The 19407-nt window shown below is 37.4% G+C and overlaps 1 protein-coding gene across 4 annotated transcripts in view; it reads right to left on the reverse strand.

Annotated features, from left to right (window-relative positions):
• The window catches only part of ncoa2 (nuclear receptor coactivator 2), a 92525-nt gene that overhangs the window by 35565 nt on the left and 37553 nt on the right, over positions 1 to 19407 (reverse strand). For all 4 annotated transcript variants that reach the window (XM_052596415.1, XM_052596413.1, XM_052596417.1 and 1 more), the window contains exons 3-6: positions 12886 to 12990; positions 12255 to 12427; positions 7324 to 7427; positions 1385 to 1562 (exon numbers count right to left, since the gene is read on the reverse strand). In XM_052596415.1, coding sequence (XP_052452375.1) covers positions 1385 to 1562; positions 7324 to 7427; positions 12255 to 12427; positions 12886 to 12974 — 544 coding nt within the window. In that variant the 5' untranslated portion in view covers positions 12975 to 12990. The remainder of the gene's footprint in view (positions 1 to 1384; positions 1563 to 7323; positions 7428 to 12254; positions 12428 to 12885; positions 12991 to 19407) is intronic.

A 19407-nucleotide genomic window follows, 5' to 3' on the forward strand; every position in this document is an offset into this window, starting at 1 on the left:
TGAACCAGTATTCCCTAACTTTTCCTTACTGAATAAAGGGATTTTCACACTGACGGTGATTTACAGCGACAAAGGACTGGAAGTTATTCATTTTCAATGAGAGTTGGCGATGTGAAGCGACATGAGAGACGGTTGACAATGAGACAAAAATTTACGTTTATATATAAAAAAAGTGCAATGGGAGTGTGCACATGATCCGCCTGGCATTCATGTCGCATTTATGCAAAAAATAAGAAATTAGCAACAAAAACAATTTGTGTATATAACAGCGTTTCCATCCCATGTGCATGTCAAAGATCTTTTTGTAAACCAATTACTAAAATAAATTAAAACCAATTCAAAATTACATATTTTATAACATTTACTTTTTTTGACATTGTAATGGTAATTAATGTTATAACTCAATATTATGATGAAACAGGACTTGATACAGGGCATTTCAAATCACTTAATCTCTCCATATTTCACTGCAAGCTCAACTTCAATGATCATATCTTAAAATGTTTTGCATTTTTTAATAATTCGTTACACTTAGACACATCGCAACATAGAAGAAAAGATTCGTCACTACTTCGGTTTCATCACAACTTCAAGAAAACAAAATAAATTAGTGCATATTTTTATATTTTTTATATAAATTTGATCTCATTGCCAACAGACTCTAATGGTGCTTTACATTACTAACTATCACTGTAAAATAATGAACTTTTTTGGCAAATCTAGGAATTTATTTCGGAAACATGTTTCCATATTAGTTTACACAAATGTCTTCTTAACTAAATAAAAAATGTCATACACCTCAATTATGTTTGCAGGGCGAGTAATTAATAACAGAATTTTCATGTTTTTAGGGAGAATTATTCCTTTAAACTTTTAGATGTCGCATTTATATATATATATATATATATATATATATATATATATATATATATATATATATATATATATATGAGACAAATGCTGAGTGGAACAACAAATGTGACAGTCAATCCAAACTTATTTGATGTTTGCATCTATGTGAAATAGAATTGGATTTCACTATGAATGGGATCCATAACCGATGAGGTTTTTTTTTCTGGCTGGATGTATCATTTACACCAATAATGATTTGGTTTCTAAGCCTGAAACCTTCCTCTCTATCACTTCTGTGGGTGAGCTTCCCATCTGCTGCAACTGAGGGAGGAGGAGATTCTGATATTCCTCTCTGTAAATCCCAGTTCTTAATGCTCAATCTGATTAATATAATCGCAGGCTGGAAAATGTAACTGCTCACACTTGAGTATTGAGGAACAAGTCGTTCCTGAAAAGAAGAGGTGCTAGAAGTGCAAACAAAATTAACATTTCTAAATGTGAAGGAAACCATGAATGGAACATAGAGTCTCACCATGTGACTTGGGCAGGAGGTTTTTGATGAACTCGTTATGGTCTCCTACATGCAGGATGCTGTAAACACTGGTGTTCATCAGCTCTTCCTGATTATACCGCAGGTACTGCGTCACATTCTCTGACACAAACACGATGTTCCCCTCCATGTTCACCACAAAGAAGAACCCATCTAAGGCCTGGAGGAGAAATACAGAGCCTGATTAGTACTGTGAGCACACATGCGCAGCTAACACCAATATTATTATTATATGAAGAGCACAAAGGCTAAAGTACACATCCTTGCTCCCTCTAAAGCAGAACCATACAATAGGGAAGATTCGATATCCAGCAGAAACAAAACAAAAATGCTGTCCAGAAAGTCCATGTAGACAGATCAAGAGAAGTCAAGGGGATTACGGCATGAGTCTGAATTCATGGCCATGGATTGTTCGAGTGGTTTTTGAGCAACAACAGGTTAAATGTAATGATCTGATAGTTTTTTTTGTTTCTCAATTCAGGTAAGCCTTAAAGGGGTCATATGATGCGATTAAAATTCTTCCTTTCTCTTTGGAGTGTTACAAGATCTTGGTGCACAAAGAAGATCTGTAAAGTTGCAAAGACTAAAGTCTCAAATCCAAAGAGATATTCTTTATAAAAGTTATGAGTCAACCACAACCTCTTAAAACAGCTCATTCTAGCACGCCCCTACATGTCTATGTCATGATGTGGGAAGGATTTGCATAATGCCGCCCAAATGTTCACGCAAAGAAAAAAGGCGTAACTTTTATTCTCTCTGTTGCCGTCGTCTCCATGTTGTGGACACACTGTGTGTTTTGTTGTGAAAGTGAAACAACTTTGTTTGTGCTTCCATCAGTGGTTAAGTTGTATTTACAACACTGTTCCAGAACAGTTCGACACGAATATTCAGATGTGTGCAGCACATTTTATGGAAGATGAGGACTGCTTCTGACTCACAGTCTGTAAGTACGTTTACATATTTATAGAATTTTCCTGATGACTCAAACATGAGTTTTGAGCAGTGTAGAGTAGTGTTGTTGTTTGTAGTTTTTCTGATCACAAATGCAGATATGGTTTTATGTTTACGCGGCGCGATATGCATCACAACACGTAAAAAGACAGTATAAGTAATTATAATCAGTAATTATGTCCCCACTGGATGCAACAAATGCCTCGTTTGTAATGGGTTTTATTGTTTTTGCCTTGTCGCGCCGGTGTTCTGCCCAGGACACGGCCTGACAGTATGGCAAGAGGTGTAATATTTTTTTCTTTTCTTGAGGCATTCAGCCAATCATGCTGGATAACTGGCCAATCAGAGCACACATCACTTTTTAGAATGTTGAGCTTTGTAAAAAATAGACACATTTCAGATAGGCGGGGCATAGAGGAGCAGCAATAATGTACAATTGTGGAAAATGTTTTTTTTTTTTTTTACCTTAAACTGCAAAACACATTGCATTACACCAAAAAGACAAAATAAAATGACCCCTTTAATGAAGTAATTAGCTGCAGATTGCAGTCTAGGGCTGTAGCTATCGAATATTTTAGTAATCGAGTATTCTACCAAAAATTCCATCGATTAATCGAGTAATCGGATAAAATATGTTTTTGCTTAATTATATTGACGAGATATTGATGTGCGCATGCGCAGTAAACCCGGGTAGGAAAATCTGACAGGACACCGGACTTTTATATAGACGGGTTGACGTACCTTTACAGTTCTGTGTATGTGATGTGACGCTAGTTTTACTTAAATCAAATGGTCAAATGCTCATGAAGTGACTGTCAGAGCAGTTTTGGAGATGTTGTTCATGTGTTCACATCCTTATTTAGTGAGACAGCAGGCGCTGAAATTACCGCGAGCGTCATGCGTCAGTGTGAGGAATTTGCCTCGATAGTTTTTTGTAATCGAGTTACTCGAGGAATCGTTTCAGCCCTATTGCAGTCAGTTGCAGCTAGGAGGTTATTTTAGCAGGCTTCATCTCAAAGCGATACAGTCAGGCAGAAGGGACAGGGGAAGTGGAGAAACTTTTTTTCCTCATTTTAAATGCAGATTACAGGCTACAGCTTTATTAAAGTGCATGCTTATGTTGCATCTCCTGTAGGGTGCAGTGAAGGTCTCTTATAAATAGGAATATGTTTTATATTATATACATATACATATAAAACACTGGTTACTGGCCAATATTAGAGCTTTTTTATGTATGAGCAATGTCGATATTAGATAAACACTACTGCTCAAAAGTCGGTCTCCTGTGCTCAACAAGGCTGCATTATTTGATCAAAAACACAGTAAAAATATTAATTTGAAATATAATTACAATTTAAAATACTTGCTTTCTATTTATTCTATTTATATTCTATTTATTCCTGTGATAGCCAAGCTGAATTTTCAGCATCATTACTCCAGTCTTTGCGGTCACATGTTTCTTCAGAAATCATAACATGCTGATTTGGTGCTCAAAAAGCACTTCTTATTATCAATGTTGAAAATAGTTGTGCTGATAAATACTTTTGTGATACTTGTTTCAGGATTATTTGATGAAGTGAAAGTTCAAATAACTGTTTATTTTATAGAAATGGTTAAAGTCTTTACTTTCACTTCTGATCAACGTCATACATCCTTAAGGAATAAAATAAGATGAATACTATGAGATGAATAAGAAATGAATACAAGTTTTAAAACTCAAACTATAATTTAAATAATTTAAAGTTGATCTAAAAAAAACTGTTAAATGTAATCATTGAATCTCAAAATGAATATCTATATTTTATACCAAATATTATACTAATATTATATGTGATTGCTACATTAACCTGCAGCATTTTAATTTACAAATTAAAATTATTTGAATTTCAAATAAAAAAAAAAGGGTAAAATTTTAATATCAGATATTTATTGTTCATCAGCCATTAGAGAATATGAACATTTTGACACCTGAGAAAGAAGTGAGTGAACTGAGTTTGATGAGAGTTTTTAAAATGAATAATATTAAAACAGTATAATAGTGAACAGTATAAGATTCATATAATAGTGAACCTTAATGACTTGAACATTAAAATGGTTCGTACTTAGTCCTTTAATACAAACAATATATCAGTTAAACTGCTAAATCAATCTACGTCTAATCCCGAGTCTTCAGTTACACACATTCATAGTTCACAGAATTTGCGGTGAAAGCATCCATGCGATCTTTAATGCATTCGTTTTGTACAAAGATTAACTTTCTTGCCTGTTTGTGCCGGCAATAAACAAGCTTTTGTGAATCTCAGCGCTTCATACTGTGCGACAGAAATGATATTGACGAGTCTTAATTGAAAGAACGCAGCCTGAAGTCAAGCATTACCTATCAAGATGGTGTCAATTAGGCCTCTGAATGCAGCCGGGCCCCTGAGGGCCTACAGCGATCGCTATAAAAGCTGCTGTTTGCTTTAGAATGTGGAGCAGCAGCTCGGAAATCATTCTTTAATCTGCTGCGGAGCATAATAAGCTCTAAATCTTTTTATCAGCAAAACAAACACAGCGCCTCTTCCTAACACAGAGAATTAGTTCACAAACACTCGGCCGTGAAAAAAAAAAAAAAAAAAACACTCAAGAGAAGCTAAGAACAAACGTATATACTCTAGAGAGCAGATAAAACGAGGGATGGAAAAAGAGAGGAGCGAGCAAAAAAAAAAAAAAAAAAAAGTCCACAAGCCTCTGTTTGTGCACTGCTCTAGATGTGGCCATCTGGTGGGCACATTCAGCAAACATCGCAGTGTAAACACGGAGGAATGCCAAATCCACCTTTATTTAGCCAAACTTATGCAACTCTTTAAATTGTGCTGATGGACATGTATTGCAACATGAATGGAGCTGGGTGGGCCCGGCCTTGCTGTCTCGCTATGGGAGGTTGCATAACTTCCTGTACAAAGGAGACACTGGGTCCAAACTCATCGCGAGGTGCGGACACTGAAAACGGACACACGCTGCTCTGAAGAACACAAAGCTGCTTTAGTGGATCCTATGGCTGCTCACACTTCAGCTTCTATCACCAAACAATGGGGTTTTTGACTGGGGCAGGGGACCGTGCAGAACTGCGAAAGCTTTACACAAGGCCTGTTTGTGTGCACGAGTGTGTGCGCCCGGGCGACACTGGAGGGGCTGTTATGGGTGTCGGGTGGAAAAGGCCAGTAGGGTGAGTTTCCCCCACTCTGGCCTTTTGTCACAAGTGGTTTTTAATTAGGTGCATTATAGCGTGCGGGTGTGAATTGTCCCTTCCTTCGGCCGTTTCAAACAGATGGGAGATCAAGCGCACAAGCACGTAGGCTATATTTGGCATCCGCTTCGTGTTGATTCGGTGACGGAGGACCTCAGATGCTATAAATACCCTAAAGAGGAGAGGGTGTGAGAGAAAGATGGAGCGACTGGATGGGTGGATTCATTCAGAGCTGGGCGTCCTGCCTGCTCGGCCGACCAACGGAAGTTGTTCGTTTGCACTGGAGAGAGTCGAGCTGTTATTTAAAGAAATAGTTCGCCCAAAAATATAAATGTATTTTTAAAAACCCCTTTCTCACCCTCAACCCGTTAGCAAACACAATTGGAAAAATAATGACTGGATTGTGATGCCTTTGGTTGGAAAAACAGACAGTTATGCCCCAAACTCACGCCACTGGTTTAGACAACATTTCATAATGTGACGATTCTGCACACAATGAATGAAAAACTGCTATATCGGGGCATATCTGAGGTTGGATGTGAAGTTATACAGAAAATTTTAATGTTTTAAGGGATTTTAACTGCTTTAACATTTACTCTGTTACTGTTAACCGTTCATTTGTTCTACAACTAAAACTCTTAACAATCGTCAGCATTTGAAATAAAGCAAAATTTTTAATAAAATATAGTGGGGCGGGGCCAAAGGCCGTGGGAACAGGAGCGAGGCCAGTGGAGTGATTGGAGATGAGCTACACCTGCTTGACCCATTGGTCTCGAGTCCCATGGAGGAGACGGAAGGATATAAAACTGGAGCGACGACAGTGAAGGATGAGAAAGGACCATGCCTGGACTTTATTTTGTGTTTGCTTTTTATTTGTGCGCAACAGTCGTCCGTGAGGGGCTGTTGCGCTGTTTTGTGTTTATTTTGATTATTAAAGTTTCATTTTGATTGTCTGCCGGTTCTCGCCTCCTTCTTCCCGATGATTACGAAGGTTTAATTCATTACAGAAATATTATATATAAATGTTTTGGCCACTTCCATATACTAAATACAGGTTGATGTTTTGCAATGCAATCTCAGTCTTAAGTGGTCGTATCATAATCCATGTGACTTTCACATCACTCTAGATCGACATTCGTCACAGTTCCGCGTGACAGGAGTCAATCCACAGATTTCATTTACAAGTAGTTCTTGTTGGTTATTATGGAAGACGGTGAAGACAGTGAAGTGTAAGTATGTAAGTATGACAGTGAAGTGTAAATACGGTGAAAGCCCTACACAAACAAAATTTGAACGAAAACTATGAAAACTAGTCCTAATTCCTAATCTTTATCCTGTGCACACATTTTCAGGCTTCCTTTTGCACACATTTTCAGGCTTCCTTTTGCACATGCAGGTCAGTTTTGCGAATGTGATCAGTTCACGCTCGAATCTGATATTACGTGAACAGTAAAATCACTAATAATCTTGCAGTAAAAACATAGCCACAGAGACACATCATTACACTTGAGCATGTTTTCCATGCCAAAAAATCTTCTCAACTGTCAGCTCATGAGCTCTATATTCAGCAATGAGTTGGAGGAATGTGGAGATTAAAACATCAAATGACAGCCAAATTCTTAACACAACTCATTTTTAATCATTCACTATTACTCTGTCTCCCATGGTTCACGCTTGGCTCTTCCTCGTACGTGTTCTGTAGAGCCAGTGTAACCTAGTAAACAGAGCACAACAGACCCACCTCCAGCATCATTGGTCCAAGGGCATCTTTGTCAATAACACTTTGGCCTGTCGATGACACATCAGCCTTCTGCACTTCATCCTCATTGGCTGCAGCAGCTTTTTCTGCAGAGGAAGAGAAGAAATGAGATCCGAACCCATTAAAGAACATCAACACCACCGTCCACAATAACTTTGCTATGTTATGTTGAAAACCAAAGAGTGAATAAACTGTACATCATTTAGGATCATGTTTTGGAAAAGGGGAGATCATATACAGCTATCTGTGATTATGACACACATGAAAAAAACTAAAAAATGTAAAACTGTAATTGCATGTCAGAATACATTTTCCACTTTTCAAAACAAGTCTAAAATATCATTAATGTTGGTGAATTGCCAGTGTATAAAATCAAATCAATTATTTGACTAAAGATTTGCCTTGAATCAAGTGACTCAACGCATAATGTAGATTTCTATGCAGAAAAACGCTATTACATTGGTCTCAGAATACATTTGGAAGCACAAAAGCAAGACAAATGGGGGAAAACCTTCCCAGAATGTCTGATTTATGGACATGTTATTAAAAATGTGAAGTAAAATTAGACTTTGAAATTCAACAGTATGTTATTAAAAACGAATTCTCCGTTTAAATTATTTAAATATGTACATTTCTCAAATGGTTTCCCAAATGATTCAACTAACCCCTTGTTCACCCTTTTTAAAAAGGTCATATTTCTATTGGCTTTAGTTAGAGATGCTTTCTTCTAATTTGAGTTGATAACAGACATCCTGGAATATAATGAGGCACTTTTTATTTTTTTACCTCATTCTTCTTTCTCCTTGAATAAAGGACGAGTAAAAAAATTGGCACTGCATACCCTCTCTCCCCTACTAAGTGAATACGGTTAATTCGGTTGGAAACATCAACATTTCCATAAAAGAATCTAAAACCCTTCATTAGATCCTGCAGAGTTTAAGTGTTTTATTTTCAAATTAATTACATTAAAGACACTTCATGTGGTCCTGCTAGCTTGAGCGTATTAGCATTTCTTTAAAAGGCAGTTCTCTCTCTCTGTACACTAAAGCGTTTAATTTCATACTGCACACATGCACCTTTTTAAACCCCATTCTCCCGCTCTCATTCTGCCGTGCGCTTGTTGAGACATGTTGTTATGGAACACATCTGGACCTTAGCAACGCGTGAGACAGAAGCTGTCAGGCTAAATGGGTGCATGTGAAGCCTCACAGAACAGCCATGCAGCCAACAGCCCGGACATGAATGGAACCATCAATACACACATGCGCTCACAAACAGACTCCAAACAAACCATTATATAAAGACTGGAGAAAATCACTCTCTGCAAAAAAAAGTGACAAGATTTGTAAACAACATCGCCTGCAAAACAAAGCACTTATGATGGAGCTAAATCTAGAAGGAATACTGGTGAACCTCTGGCTCATATTTCAAAACAAATAACAACAATAATAATAATACAATTTATGCTATATTATTATTTCATTATTTTAGGGTAGCATTTCTGCAATGCTTTAACTAATAAATTATGCCAAAAATAAAACAAAATTGTTTTCATGACAAGTAAGCACAAATCATTTTGTTTTATTATTGTAAAGAAGAAGAAAAAAAACTTTAACTGTCATTAAAATATTATATATATATATATATACACACATTTTAAAATAATTTAAATAAAGTTAAAAAATATATAGATACTAGATGACAAACTTAAAAAATGTATTTTGCCTTTGCAACTGAAATAAGTGCAAGTACTAAAATTCAACAGATTAACATAATGAATGAACATAATAACGATTTTTCAACCAAAATTTTATCAGTATAAATGAGAATAAAATAAATGCTAATTAAAAACATTACTACAGACAACACTAAAATAACACTAACAATTTCTGCCAACAGTGAAACATCCTCAATCCCACAATTCCCTAGACCATTATAACTTCCTGTCTGTTCCCATCCATTAAAGAGAGTGGTTGGGATCATCAGTGGATGCAGTGGTCTCGTAGAGGACACGATAGAGAGGCAAACTGTGCTGGCATGATGGGTAGCCATATGGCAAAGAGAGAGGGCCATCCATCAGCCTCCCCCTCAGACCGTTCTGGGATGCTCCAAACACTGCTCTTCCCGTATGTGTGTGTGTGTGTATGTGTGTCTGGGAGACATACGCATGCGTACACTCCTGATGATGAGTGGATGTGAGCATGTTGTGTGTCAGCAGGTCTTTGCGGTGCCCAGCAGGGACTGGTAAACCAGCACAGCTGCACCAGAGGTCCGGTGATAACTCATTCCCTCTCTCATTTCAAAACTGTTTCCTTTCTGTCAGCCAATCCCCATCAAACAGGAAAAAGCCAGTGTTATCTCCAGAAAGAATGTGAATCAGGCCATATCATTCACTTCAACAGCAGATGGAGTTTCTTGAGGCCTTTAGAATCAGTCACAATTCAAAGCCCCGCCCAATAACTCTGCTCTCAACCAATCAGTACACAGTCTGATCATAGATACTAGGTCAAGACTCTCCATGGGAGAATTGAATTCCAAATCTCGTCATTACTGGGTGTTCTTCAGTCTCTAAATTTAAAGGCGCTGACTCACTAATGAACAAATTAAACATGTAATTAAACATAATCCAGTTTTCAAACTCCAGTTTGGGGTTTTAAATGTGTAGTAGATCAACTAGAGACTAAAAATAACCTTTACAGGTAAATGTCCAAGCAAATTGTGTTTTCTATGCAAAGAGGAAGGAAACTGGTTAACTACCACAGTTTAATAGTCGTGCTTGCTAGTGTAGCTAGCATATTAGCATCACTATTATTAGGGCTCACACTTATATTGCACCATTTTTACTGTGAACTACACCTCAAATCACAACTTACTTAGGAAAGCTGTGCTAATATTTTGCTAGTCAGTTGGATTTAGGATATTCACCTGATAGATAATAATATATTCACACTGAAGGAAGGATCTGAGTCATGTCTAGAGTAAGGAATATCATATCCACACAGCATTTGCGTAACCACATAGTAATGCGCAAAAAAACACTACTCATAACACTTTAACAACACCCTGACAACAATCGCTACACTTTAGTGTCATGGCGGCAATTTTTGCACATTCATTAGTCTTTTTCTAAAATGTAAACAATGTTTAAAAAGGGACCATTCAAATAAAAACTGTGTTTTATGGAACCCAAAAAAGATTTTAGGCAGATTTTAGACCGTTTAGTTGATCATTTTCTTTTTACGGTTTTGAAATTTTTTTATTCTGCCCAACATCTTTTGTGTTAGAAAAAGTCATACAGGTTTGGAGTTGGCAACATTTTTTGGTGGAGTATACCTTTTTAATGCTAGCACTGATCATTATTGGTTCGATGAGCATTAAAAGGACAATTCGCCCAAAAATGAAAATGCTGTCAATAATTACTCACCCTCATGTCGTTCCAAACCTGTAAGACCTTTGTTCATCTTCAGAACACAAATTAAGATATTTTTGACTAAATCCAAGGGCTTTTTGACCCTGCATAGACCGCAACGCAACTACCATGTTCAAGGCCCAGAAAGGTAGTAAGGACATCATTAAAATAGTCCATGTGACGACAGTGGTTCAAACTTAATTTTATGAAGCTACAAGAATACTACTACAAAAACAACAACTTTATTCAAAAATGTATTCTCTTTGTGCACAAAAATATAACATTATGGTTGAACCACTGATGTCACATGGACTATTTTAACAATGTCCTTACTACCTTTCTGGACCCTTAAAGTGTCAGTTGCGTTGCTGTCTATGCAGGATCATAAAGCTCTCAGATTTCATCAAAACTATCATTTTTAGGTGAACTATACCTTTAAAACAATAATCCGTGACAGTCCTTTTGTAACACTTATGTGTGATGCTGTGGCCGTGTGGCATCGAGCGTAGTGAAGGGGAAGTGAAGGAGGGGACGACGCAGCAGACGGCTGTTAGCTTTGTATCACATTGCTCAGCATTACATAACTCAGAGCTCAGTACAATCACAAACAATCTCCATCACAGCCCAGCCAGAATCAATGCAGACACACACACACACACACACACACACAGGTCAAAACAGCACGCAGAAAAACACTGCAGGAGCAAGTCAATCCAAATATGATTTATATAAATCTATACCAGTCCATATTTATGATTGTGCTATAAAAAGAATTTCCCAGAAGTTTATCTAAGCAATTTCTCATCACAGAAAGAGCAAGGGTGAGATATATGATGTCCCTCAATAGGGGAGGGACCTCGGGGTACAATTAAGCTTCTTCTCAGAAATTTGTGATATAATCTGGTATAATTTTTCCAAAATTATCAGCATAACTTTTCCAAGTAACTTAAATCATAACATGTTAACAAGCACTGCACCTGAATCCAAATCTTGCGGCTAATGATTTTGGCAACAAAGAAACACTAATAATGAGTCTTAAGTCAATCATCCCTAACTCAATGTAACTTTAAAACACAAATGCAGAAAAGTAATGAAGCTGTGACTCCTAATTAAATCTTGTGTTTGGTCTCTGTATTCTTTTATTAACGCAGTGAGACATTACATGGTACATCAGTGACATGTTTGCAGTTAGCATGATGCTAATCTATAGGCTCCTGCTAAAAGCCAATCTGAAAATCGATGGCTGATTTGATAAGTTCTTTCTCAAGATCTCTACACAGGCCAAATATTTTCCTAAACAACCTGCAACGCCTTCATGTGTCTTGTGTTAGCTGCTAATAACTTCTAACCTAACGCAAATGTCTGACTATGCTAAAGCTCATTGAAAGTAACATTATGTGGAGGGTACGTTTTCAGCATCAAGCCTCAGGGTTTACACTTGAATTGAAGATAAATAGGACAAGTACAAATGTAAGTTCAAAGAAGAGTGCATTGGTTTTCTTACCTTGCTCTTTAATTTGACGAATCTGTTTGACAGTTTCCTTTAGGATTGCACATTTGTCAGGCTTAACATTGAAGTTGTCGATATCACTGAAGTTCGCGAAAATCAGCTCTGCGAGCTCCTCTATGTATTTATTTTCATGTTCCCGGTTACGTTTCTCAGTGCTTCGTTTAGGACTGTGAAGAGAAACCAAAAATGAATCAGGCTAATGAGCAGAAGTGCAAACTTAAAACAGAAATAGACAAACGTTTCCAGAGCTTCTTCTGTACAACCTTAAACAGGTTGTATTTTCAATTTGCTGCTCTGCATCTTCAGCAGCTTGCACAGAAAAATTTGTCAATAAAGAGGGCATGCATAGCTCCTTCCTGTGAACGAATTATACAGACTGATGTTTCCTGACTCAGTGGAAAAGGGCTTTATATAGAAACGTGTATTATCTAGGCTGAGCTCCACCGGTGGGAGGCCTGCTCAAGATTATTGCAGTTCAGCAGTTCATAGCATAGACGGAGAAATTTACTCCGCTATACATACAAACAAAAAACGTGTACGCTGCAACGAATGCAGTGTCAGAGTTCACTGTAACCTGCCGTTCATTGTCTACTGGTTTGCATGCTGCTGTGTCTCGGTGAAGTACCTTGGACCCAGGAGGTCTGAAGGGCATTCCTTGCGCTTTTGAGCCTCTGACCTGGCAGGGTCCGACGAGTTTTCCCCGACAGCACTCATCCTCAATGCCTATCACCTGTTGGAGAGAAAGTCAATGTAACCAATTCAGAAAATGCTCAAAGGACTCATCCTCTGTAGGTAGGCTTGACAAACATGAACACACTTAGCTTATATTTAAGCTTCACTGTAGCATTTAAAGAGGTGCACCAATAATAAAAAGTCATTATATTAAATTATCTTCTAAATAGGCTGAATAACAACACACTGTGCCAACTATTTCTGCTGCGCTTCGAAAAAAGCCATTAGATATAGGTCTGCTTAACAGTTCAAACAGATCCAGTTAAACATCATAATGCAATAAATTTGAGCACCTGATGATTTGCAAACAAGCCAAACGGCTCTTCTGAGAGATTTTCATGTGGAATCTATCAGTCATGTAGGAACTTGAGTTTGAAATTACTCTATAAGGGATTTCTGAGGATTTTGGGGAACGTTTTTTTTTTTTTTTTTTTTGGTTCGGCTGTGAGTGCCTGAAAACATCTCGGCAGCTTGCTTTTCAAAAACCTCAAAAATTAATTCGTATCAATTAATGCGGTCTTAAATGGCTCTTTACAGGGACCGAAAAATGTGATTACTAATTAGAGATAATTACAAGCGAGAAGGCTTAGGGGTTGTGTTCAGAGGTCATATACTGAAGATGTGGGTTGATGCTGGAAGGCGTAAGGAGGCCTCCGGAAATGAAAATGAGAGAAAATGGAACGAAAAAGGGATTCAATTATATTGTGCGACAATGGGTGTCCCCTGAGAGCGAGCGAGAGAAAAGTGGAAGTAACACGAAAGTAAGCGAGTAGTGAGAAATAGAGAGTAAGGGGTCAGCGAGTAAGAGAACACAATGTGCCATATACTGTACAGCACAAAAAGACTGTTGAGCATGCAAATTTTCATTTAACAAGTCTCAACAAATACAGACACAAGCACAGCCATTTATCTTTCCAACACATCCTACAATATGTAGTTTCACTTTCTATTCATATTTGCGTGCCTTATATAGACCCAGGGTTGAACAAAAAATGGAATTCCCACGAGAGAGAGAAAACTAGTACATTTCATCATCTAGTACTGTTCTCGATATGATGAAAGAAAGAGAGCGAAATGTGTCCCATCACAAGGGGAAAATGAAGCAATATAAATTATTGAATGAGGCTTTTTAATCATAGTGTGCAACTTTAAAGGCATACATGGCTGTAAATCAACCCCCCCAAAAAATCCAACTTTTTAAAAAATGCATACATATGAAACGTTACCTTTTTATTTTATCTAACAATAATATTTTAAGTACTACATATAATATTGTATAATATATACTACATAAAATGGAATCTGCAAAACCAAATTTAATAAAAAGATTAAAACCACAGCATTTGCTTGACATAGAAATCATTTATAACTTTACAAATGTTTTTACTGTTCATCTTAATTAATTTTTATGCATCCTTACTGGATAAAACTATTAATTTCTTGTGTAATTATTATAATATAACATAACAATTTATTCTAAATTTGTGCACATACATGCATACATACACACACACACACACACACACAGACACACTGCATGCAAAGTTTGGGATCCATTAGAGTTTGTGCTGAATTTTCTTGACATAAATAGGACTGTTAATGTAATGGAAAATGTTTTCAAACGGTTGCAGCCTCATGGGTAAATTTGTTGAAAATTGCATTCAGCGTTCCAATAAAAACATTTTATAAATAGCATTATGTGGGCTAATTATCACAATTGAAAATGGCAGACCTATTTTAAAAAGGTAGAATTATGATAATGGTCCGTTGCAATTTAAACATTATCTACTCAAAAGCATTGTTAGATCATTTACTAGATTTCCATTTCTGAAGCCAAACAATAAAAAAAAAAAAGCTAATTGAAAAGTACAAACTAATATATTACGCCAACAAAAAAACAGGCTCTTCAGTGTGTTGATGAGAACTATGGTGAATTTGGCGCTAATTTAAAACACCAGGCAGTGGAGGTTAATGAAAACCCCATCCATCCCCTCTCTCATCTCTCTCAGGGCTTCATCTGCAGTGTTTGGGAAGCAGGCGGAGAGACACCCGGGCCAGCACACGAGGCCAACACATTGGGCTGCGTTCAGGCCAAACTGACGCACACACATTGCCTTACGTAATTTGCAGCCTCACTGTAGGCCGGCTGGGGGAGTCAGAGCCGGAGTGAATGGAGCGCTGGTATTGAATCCCTGCTGGATTGCAGTGCCCTACTTAAACCTAATGACAGAGAGGCCAATCAAACAGCTCTGAGGGATGAGGCTGACGCTACAGACACTGGACACCAGCTAACTAGAGGAAAAACAGAGAAAGATTCTTTCAGACAGCGTTAACCTTTAGGTCTGAGAGACATTCATCAGCCAGACATCTGAATCGTAACATTGCGAAATGCTTTGTCAATCATGGGCCCCTTCTGTTCATCTTGATGACAAACGGCTTCTTGTGACACAGTCTGGAAGGTTTTCAGTGCCCCCTTGGACAACAGACAGACACCACCGAAGTTGTGAATGTAATTAGACAAATGTCATAACTGTTGCCTTATAAGCATTAACATTATTAGCCTGCATAAGCATTAAATGTGTCAAAAACACTTTTACTGGAGCCACCAATTTTCACTGGCAGAAAATTTTCTAGAGATCACTGAAAGGGACATGGGTGACAATCGCATAGTGTGTATTATCTATGGCTGCCACCAACTAAAGATCTTTGTCAACTAATAGTAGATTTATTCCAAAATCAGAAGGTATTTGAATTAGGGCTGCACGTTCTCAAGTTTTTCATTAACCGTTAACCGAGGCCCTTAGCGGTTAATACTCGGTTAACCATAGTGTGCCATAGTAACCATAACCATAGTAATTTCCGGACATTGGCCGAAAAAAAAAGGAATGTCCGACAAAATTTAATCTCTCCGGTCAAATTGTCCTATTAAAACTGCCTAATAATGCCGCCCATTAACACAATCTGAATTTGAGAATAAGCCTAAAATGTATAAGGCAAAAGGTAACAAGCAGACTCCGCGGCCGCCTCGCTAAGGCTATGACTATGACTATGTTTGACACGTACAATATTTGAAAATCGATAATTATTTATTTATTTATTTAAATTACATTTATATCTGAATTTATGTCAACCTATAGACTTTCAAATATCAAAATGTCATGAATTAATATGTATTTTTGTACAAAATGACATATAAACATATTTTCCTATTATACTTTGCCTGGAAACGCTTCCAGCAAGGCGTCGGTTCTATTTCTAGCATGCACGCGTCGAGCCGCGCCTGAGCCGCGCGTCTCACGCAGGCAGTCGGCAAGCTCTAACCTGTTAACATGGGAACCGAATTAAAAACAGACACGCCACGCAGCTGAGATGCTTTCGCCACGCATCCAGTGTGTCCTGTCCGGCCTAATGATGCCCGGGTGTTGGCTGTTGAGATTACAACAACGAGGTTGTACTTGAAGTATATCTAAGCACTGTATTGCAATACTTGCATTTTGCCCCGTCACTCGTATTAGCCCGCTTCATATTAGAAAAATGACTACTTCTTGTGGATATTACAAATGTCTGGGAGCGCTCTGGCGGTCTCTGGTGGTGCAAAAATGTATTACAACTAAATTCAATGCACGCCATTGACGTCACTTAACCGAGCAAAATGTTTCACTCGGTTACACAATTTTTAACTGTTAATCGGTTAACCGGTTAACCATGGACACCCCTAATTTGAATGGGTTAGATTAAAAGTAGACATTTCAAGCTTTCTATAGATATATAGAAATGGTAGAAGACTGAAATGGTAGAAAGCGCATTCTATGTTTTATTTGTGAGTGATACTTTACAGTTTCTAATGATGTATTGTTCTTATTTGTGTGAATATAAATGTAGTATTTTAAGTTGTTTCCGCTGTTATGAGTAAAAGAAAAAATGAAAGTGATATCACTGGCGCCTCCAGGTTATGCAGTAGCGCACTAATAGCTTACACTACGCACAAACACAGACATGAGGCTAATCGTACACATTTATCAAGGTTAACATTAGAGCGGGCGGCTGTGTAAAGTTGCTACATGTTGAAATCTATTTCAAATGATAAGCCGTATTTGAGGTCAATGAATGGTAATTGGATTTCCTGCTCGGTATACTGTAATTACCTCAAGGAAAAAACGTTTAGGATCTGTCCATCATGGACAGTTTTTGTGTTTCTGTGACTAACTGACTGCTAAAGTTTTGGCTGACTATAGCCCAAAGTATACTTTGGTATTTATGTGTACACGAAGGTCATAACTTCTGGAGAAATATGGAGCAGACACTGGACAAAGATTAAACTTTCTAGAGCGCATATGTGGACCGCATTAGGGTGGTGCAAAAAAATCAAATGCGATTTTCATGCGCATCACATCAGTAAAGATGCTCCTGTAATTTGAAGTATATCTCCAGCATGTGCGTTCAGATCAGGGTTGCCAGGTTTTCACAACAAATCCTGCCCAGTTGCTTCTCAAAACTAGTCCAATCGCGTTTCCAGGAGGTTCCCCGATAAAAACGGATGCGTTTGCGCATGGCCGCATACTATCAAATGAAGTATTTTTTGTAAGGCTATAAGGTTACCCATATTCTTCAAAATATCTTCCTTTGAGTTCAAAAGAAAAAAATACCTCAAACAGGTTTGGAATAATTTGAGGCTGAGTAAATGATTACAGAATTGTTATTTTTGGGTGAACTATCCCTTTAAGCTTATTGTTGTTAATTAATGTTGGGGGCCGGCCCTGGTATTATCAAATACACAATCTGAAAGAAGAAATAATTAGCAAGCTAAATAGCTGTACAACAGAGTTTTGCAGTGTGAAGTGTGTTTTCACTGGAAATGACATCAGCAATGACCTATAGTTGATGAGAGAGCAAGATACAGGGCAAGAGAAGTTTCAGAGGAACAGCGATCCAATGAGTTTGAAAACCAAGTAGTGTAAACCCAGCATGAGCGGATGCTAGAATAGAAAACTGAGTATCTTTGCATCATGGTATGGATAATCATGCAGTTTCACTCTCAAACCATATGAAACACTCATGCGTCCAGCTGTCAGGTGCACAGTTTTTTCATTATACCAAGACAGCGGAGTCACTTCAGCCTCTACAACCTTAGTACGGTATATGTAACTAGCTCTCTCAGACGTGTGACATATAATTCAATCAATTGTTAATAGCAGCTTCTCAGAGGCTGCAGGGGACTTTCATGCAGTAAGGTAAGTGTTTTGGACTGAAACCACGGACAATCGAAGTAATGAGAGGGGTCGAGCGTTAGACGTGGTAGCTAGTGATTACAGAGGCGGCTTTGAAATGCTATCAGCTTTTACTGCTAACCGACACAATCCGATTGGCTGAAGAGGATTTAACACAGATGGAGGGGACCAAAGTGCAAAAGATTAAGAATACCAAATATCTGATACAGCAGAGGCAACACCAAGCAGCTTTTTGATAGATGTATGAAATCAAAGTTTGCAAGTATGGTGGTAAACCAGTTTTGATATCAGTCTGCGGTACCAGTATTATAGAGCAGTGATTCAATTAAAGACATGATGACATGGCAAAACTGGCAAGAAATTATTAATTAATTAAAATAAAAATATAAAAAAACTAAAATGTCAATAAAACTAAACCAATACAGAATAAAAACTGAAAAGTAAACAAAACACTAAAAAACAAAAACAAAAAAATGAAACTAACAAAAACAAATTAAAACAAAACAAACACACTAAAACTAACACAAAACAAAATTAAATTAAACAAAAACAAAAAGTGACAACACTAGATTGAACTTACAGCTGTTAATGTCAACAACAAAATAGCTGCCGAAAATACTAAACTAAAACAAAAATAGCTAAAATAAGACTCTGAACAAAACTAATTAAAACAAAAACAAAATGAAACAATATTAAATGAAGTAAAAAAAAAAAAGAAGAACCTAAAACAATTTAAAACAAAACTTAAAATGTAAACTATGCTAAACACAAATAAATAAATGAAATGAAATGAAAACAAACAAACAAAAGTGACAACACCAGATTGGACTTACGGCCTTTGATGTAGTCGATGAAGCATTTTCTTTAATTTATTTATATGCAAATTGATTCAGCTGTCCTGTTTGTACAAAGTTACATGGTTAGTTGCATTTGTCCTGTTGTCTGGGATCAGACCAGCAAGCCATTTCTGGGCAATGACCCACTATTTGAGATCCACAGTCATAAATCACACTCGGAAACACCTTTTAATACTGTGCTGATAACAATCGCTTTGAGATATTTGCAGATACTCTAATATGTTTATATTATCTGAAATAGCTACACTACTGTTCAAGTGGTCTATCTGAATTGAGTTTTTACAGAGATGCCAGCAGCCGCCAGGCTAGGAGGACACAGTAATGAAACCA

This window comes from Carassius gibelio, chromosome B24 (assembly GCF_023724105.1).
Source record: "Carassius gibelio isolate Cgi1373 ecotype wild population from Czech Republic chromosome B24, carGib1.2-hapl.c, whole genome shotgun sequence".
Taxonomy (NCBI): domain Eukaryota; kingdom Metazoa; phylum Chordata; class Actinopteri; order Cypriniformes; family Cyprinidae; genus Carassius; species Carassius gibelio.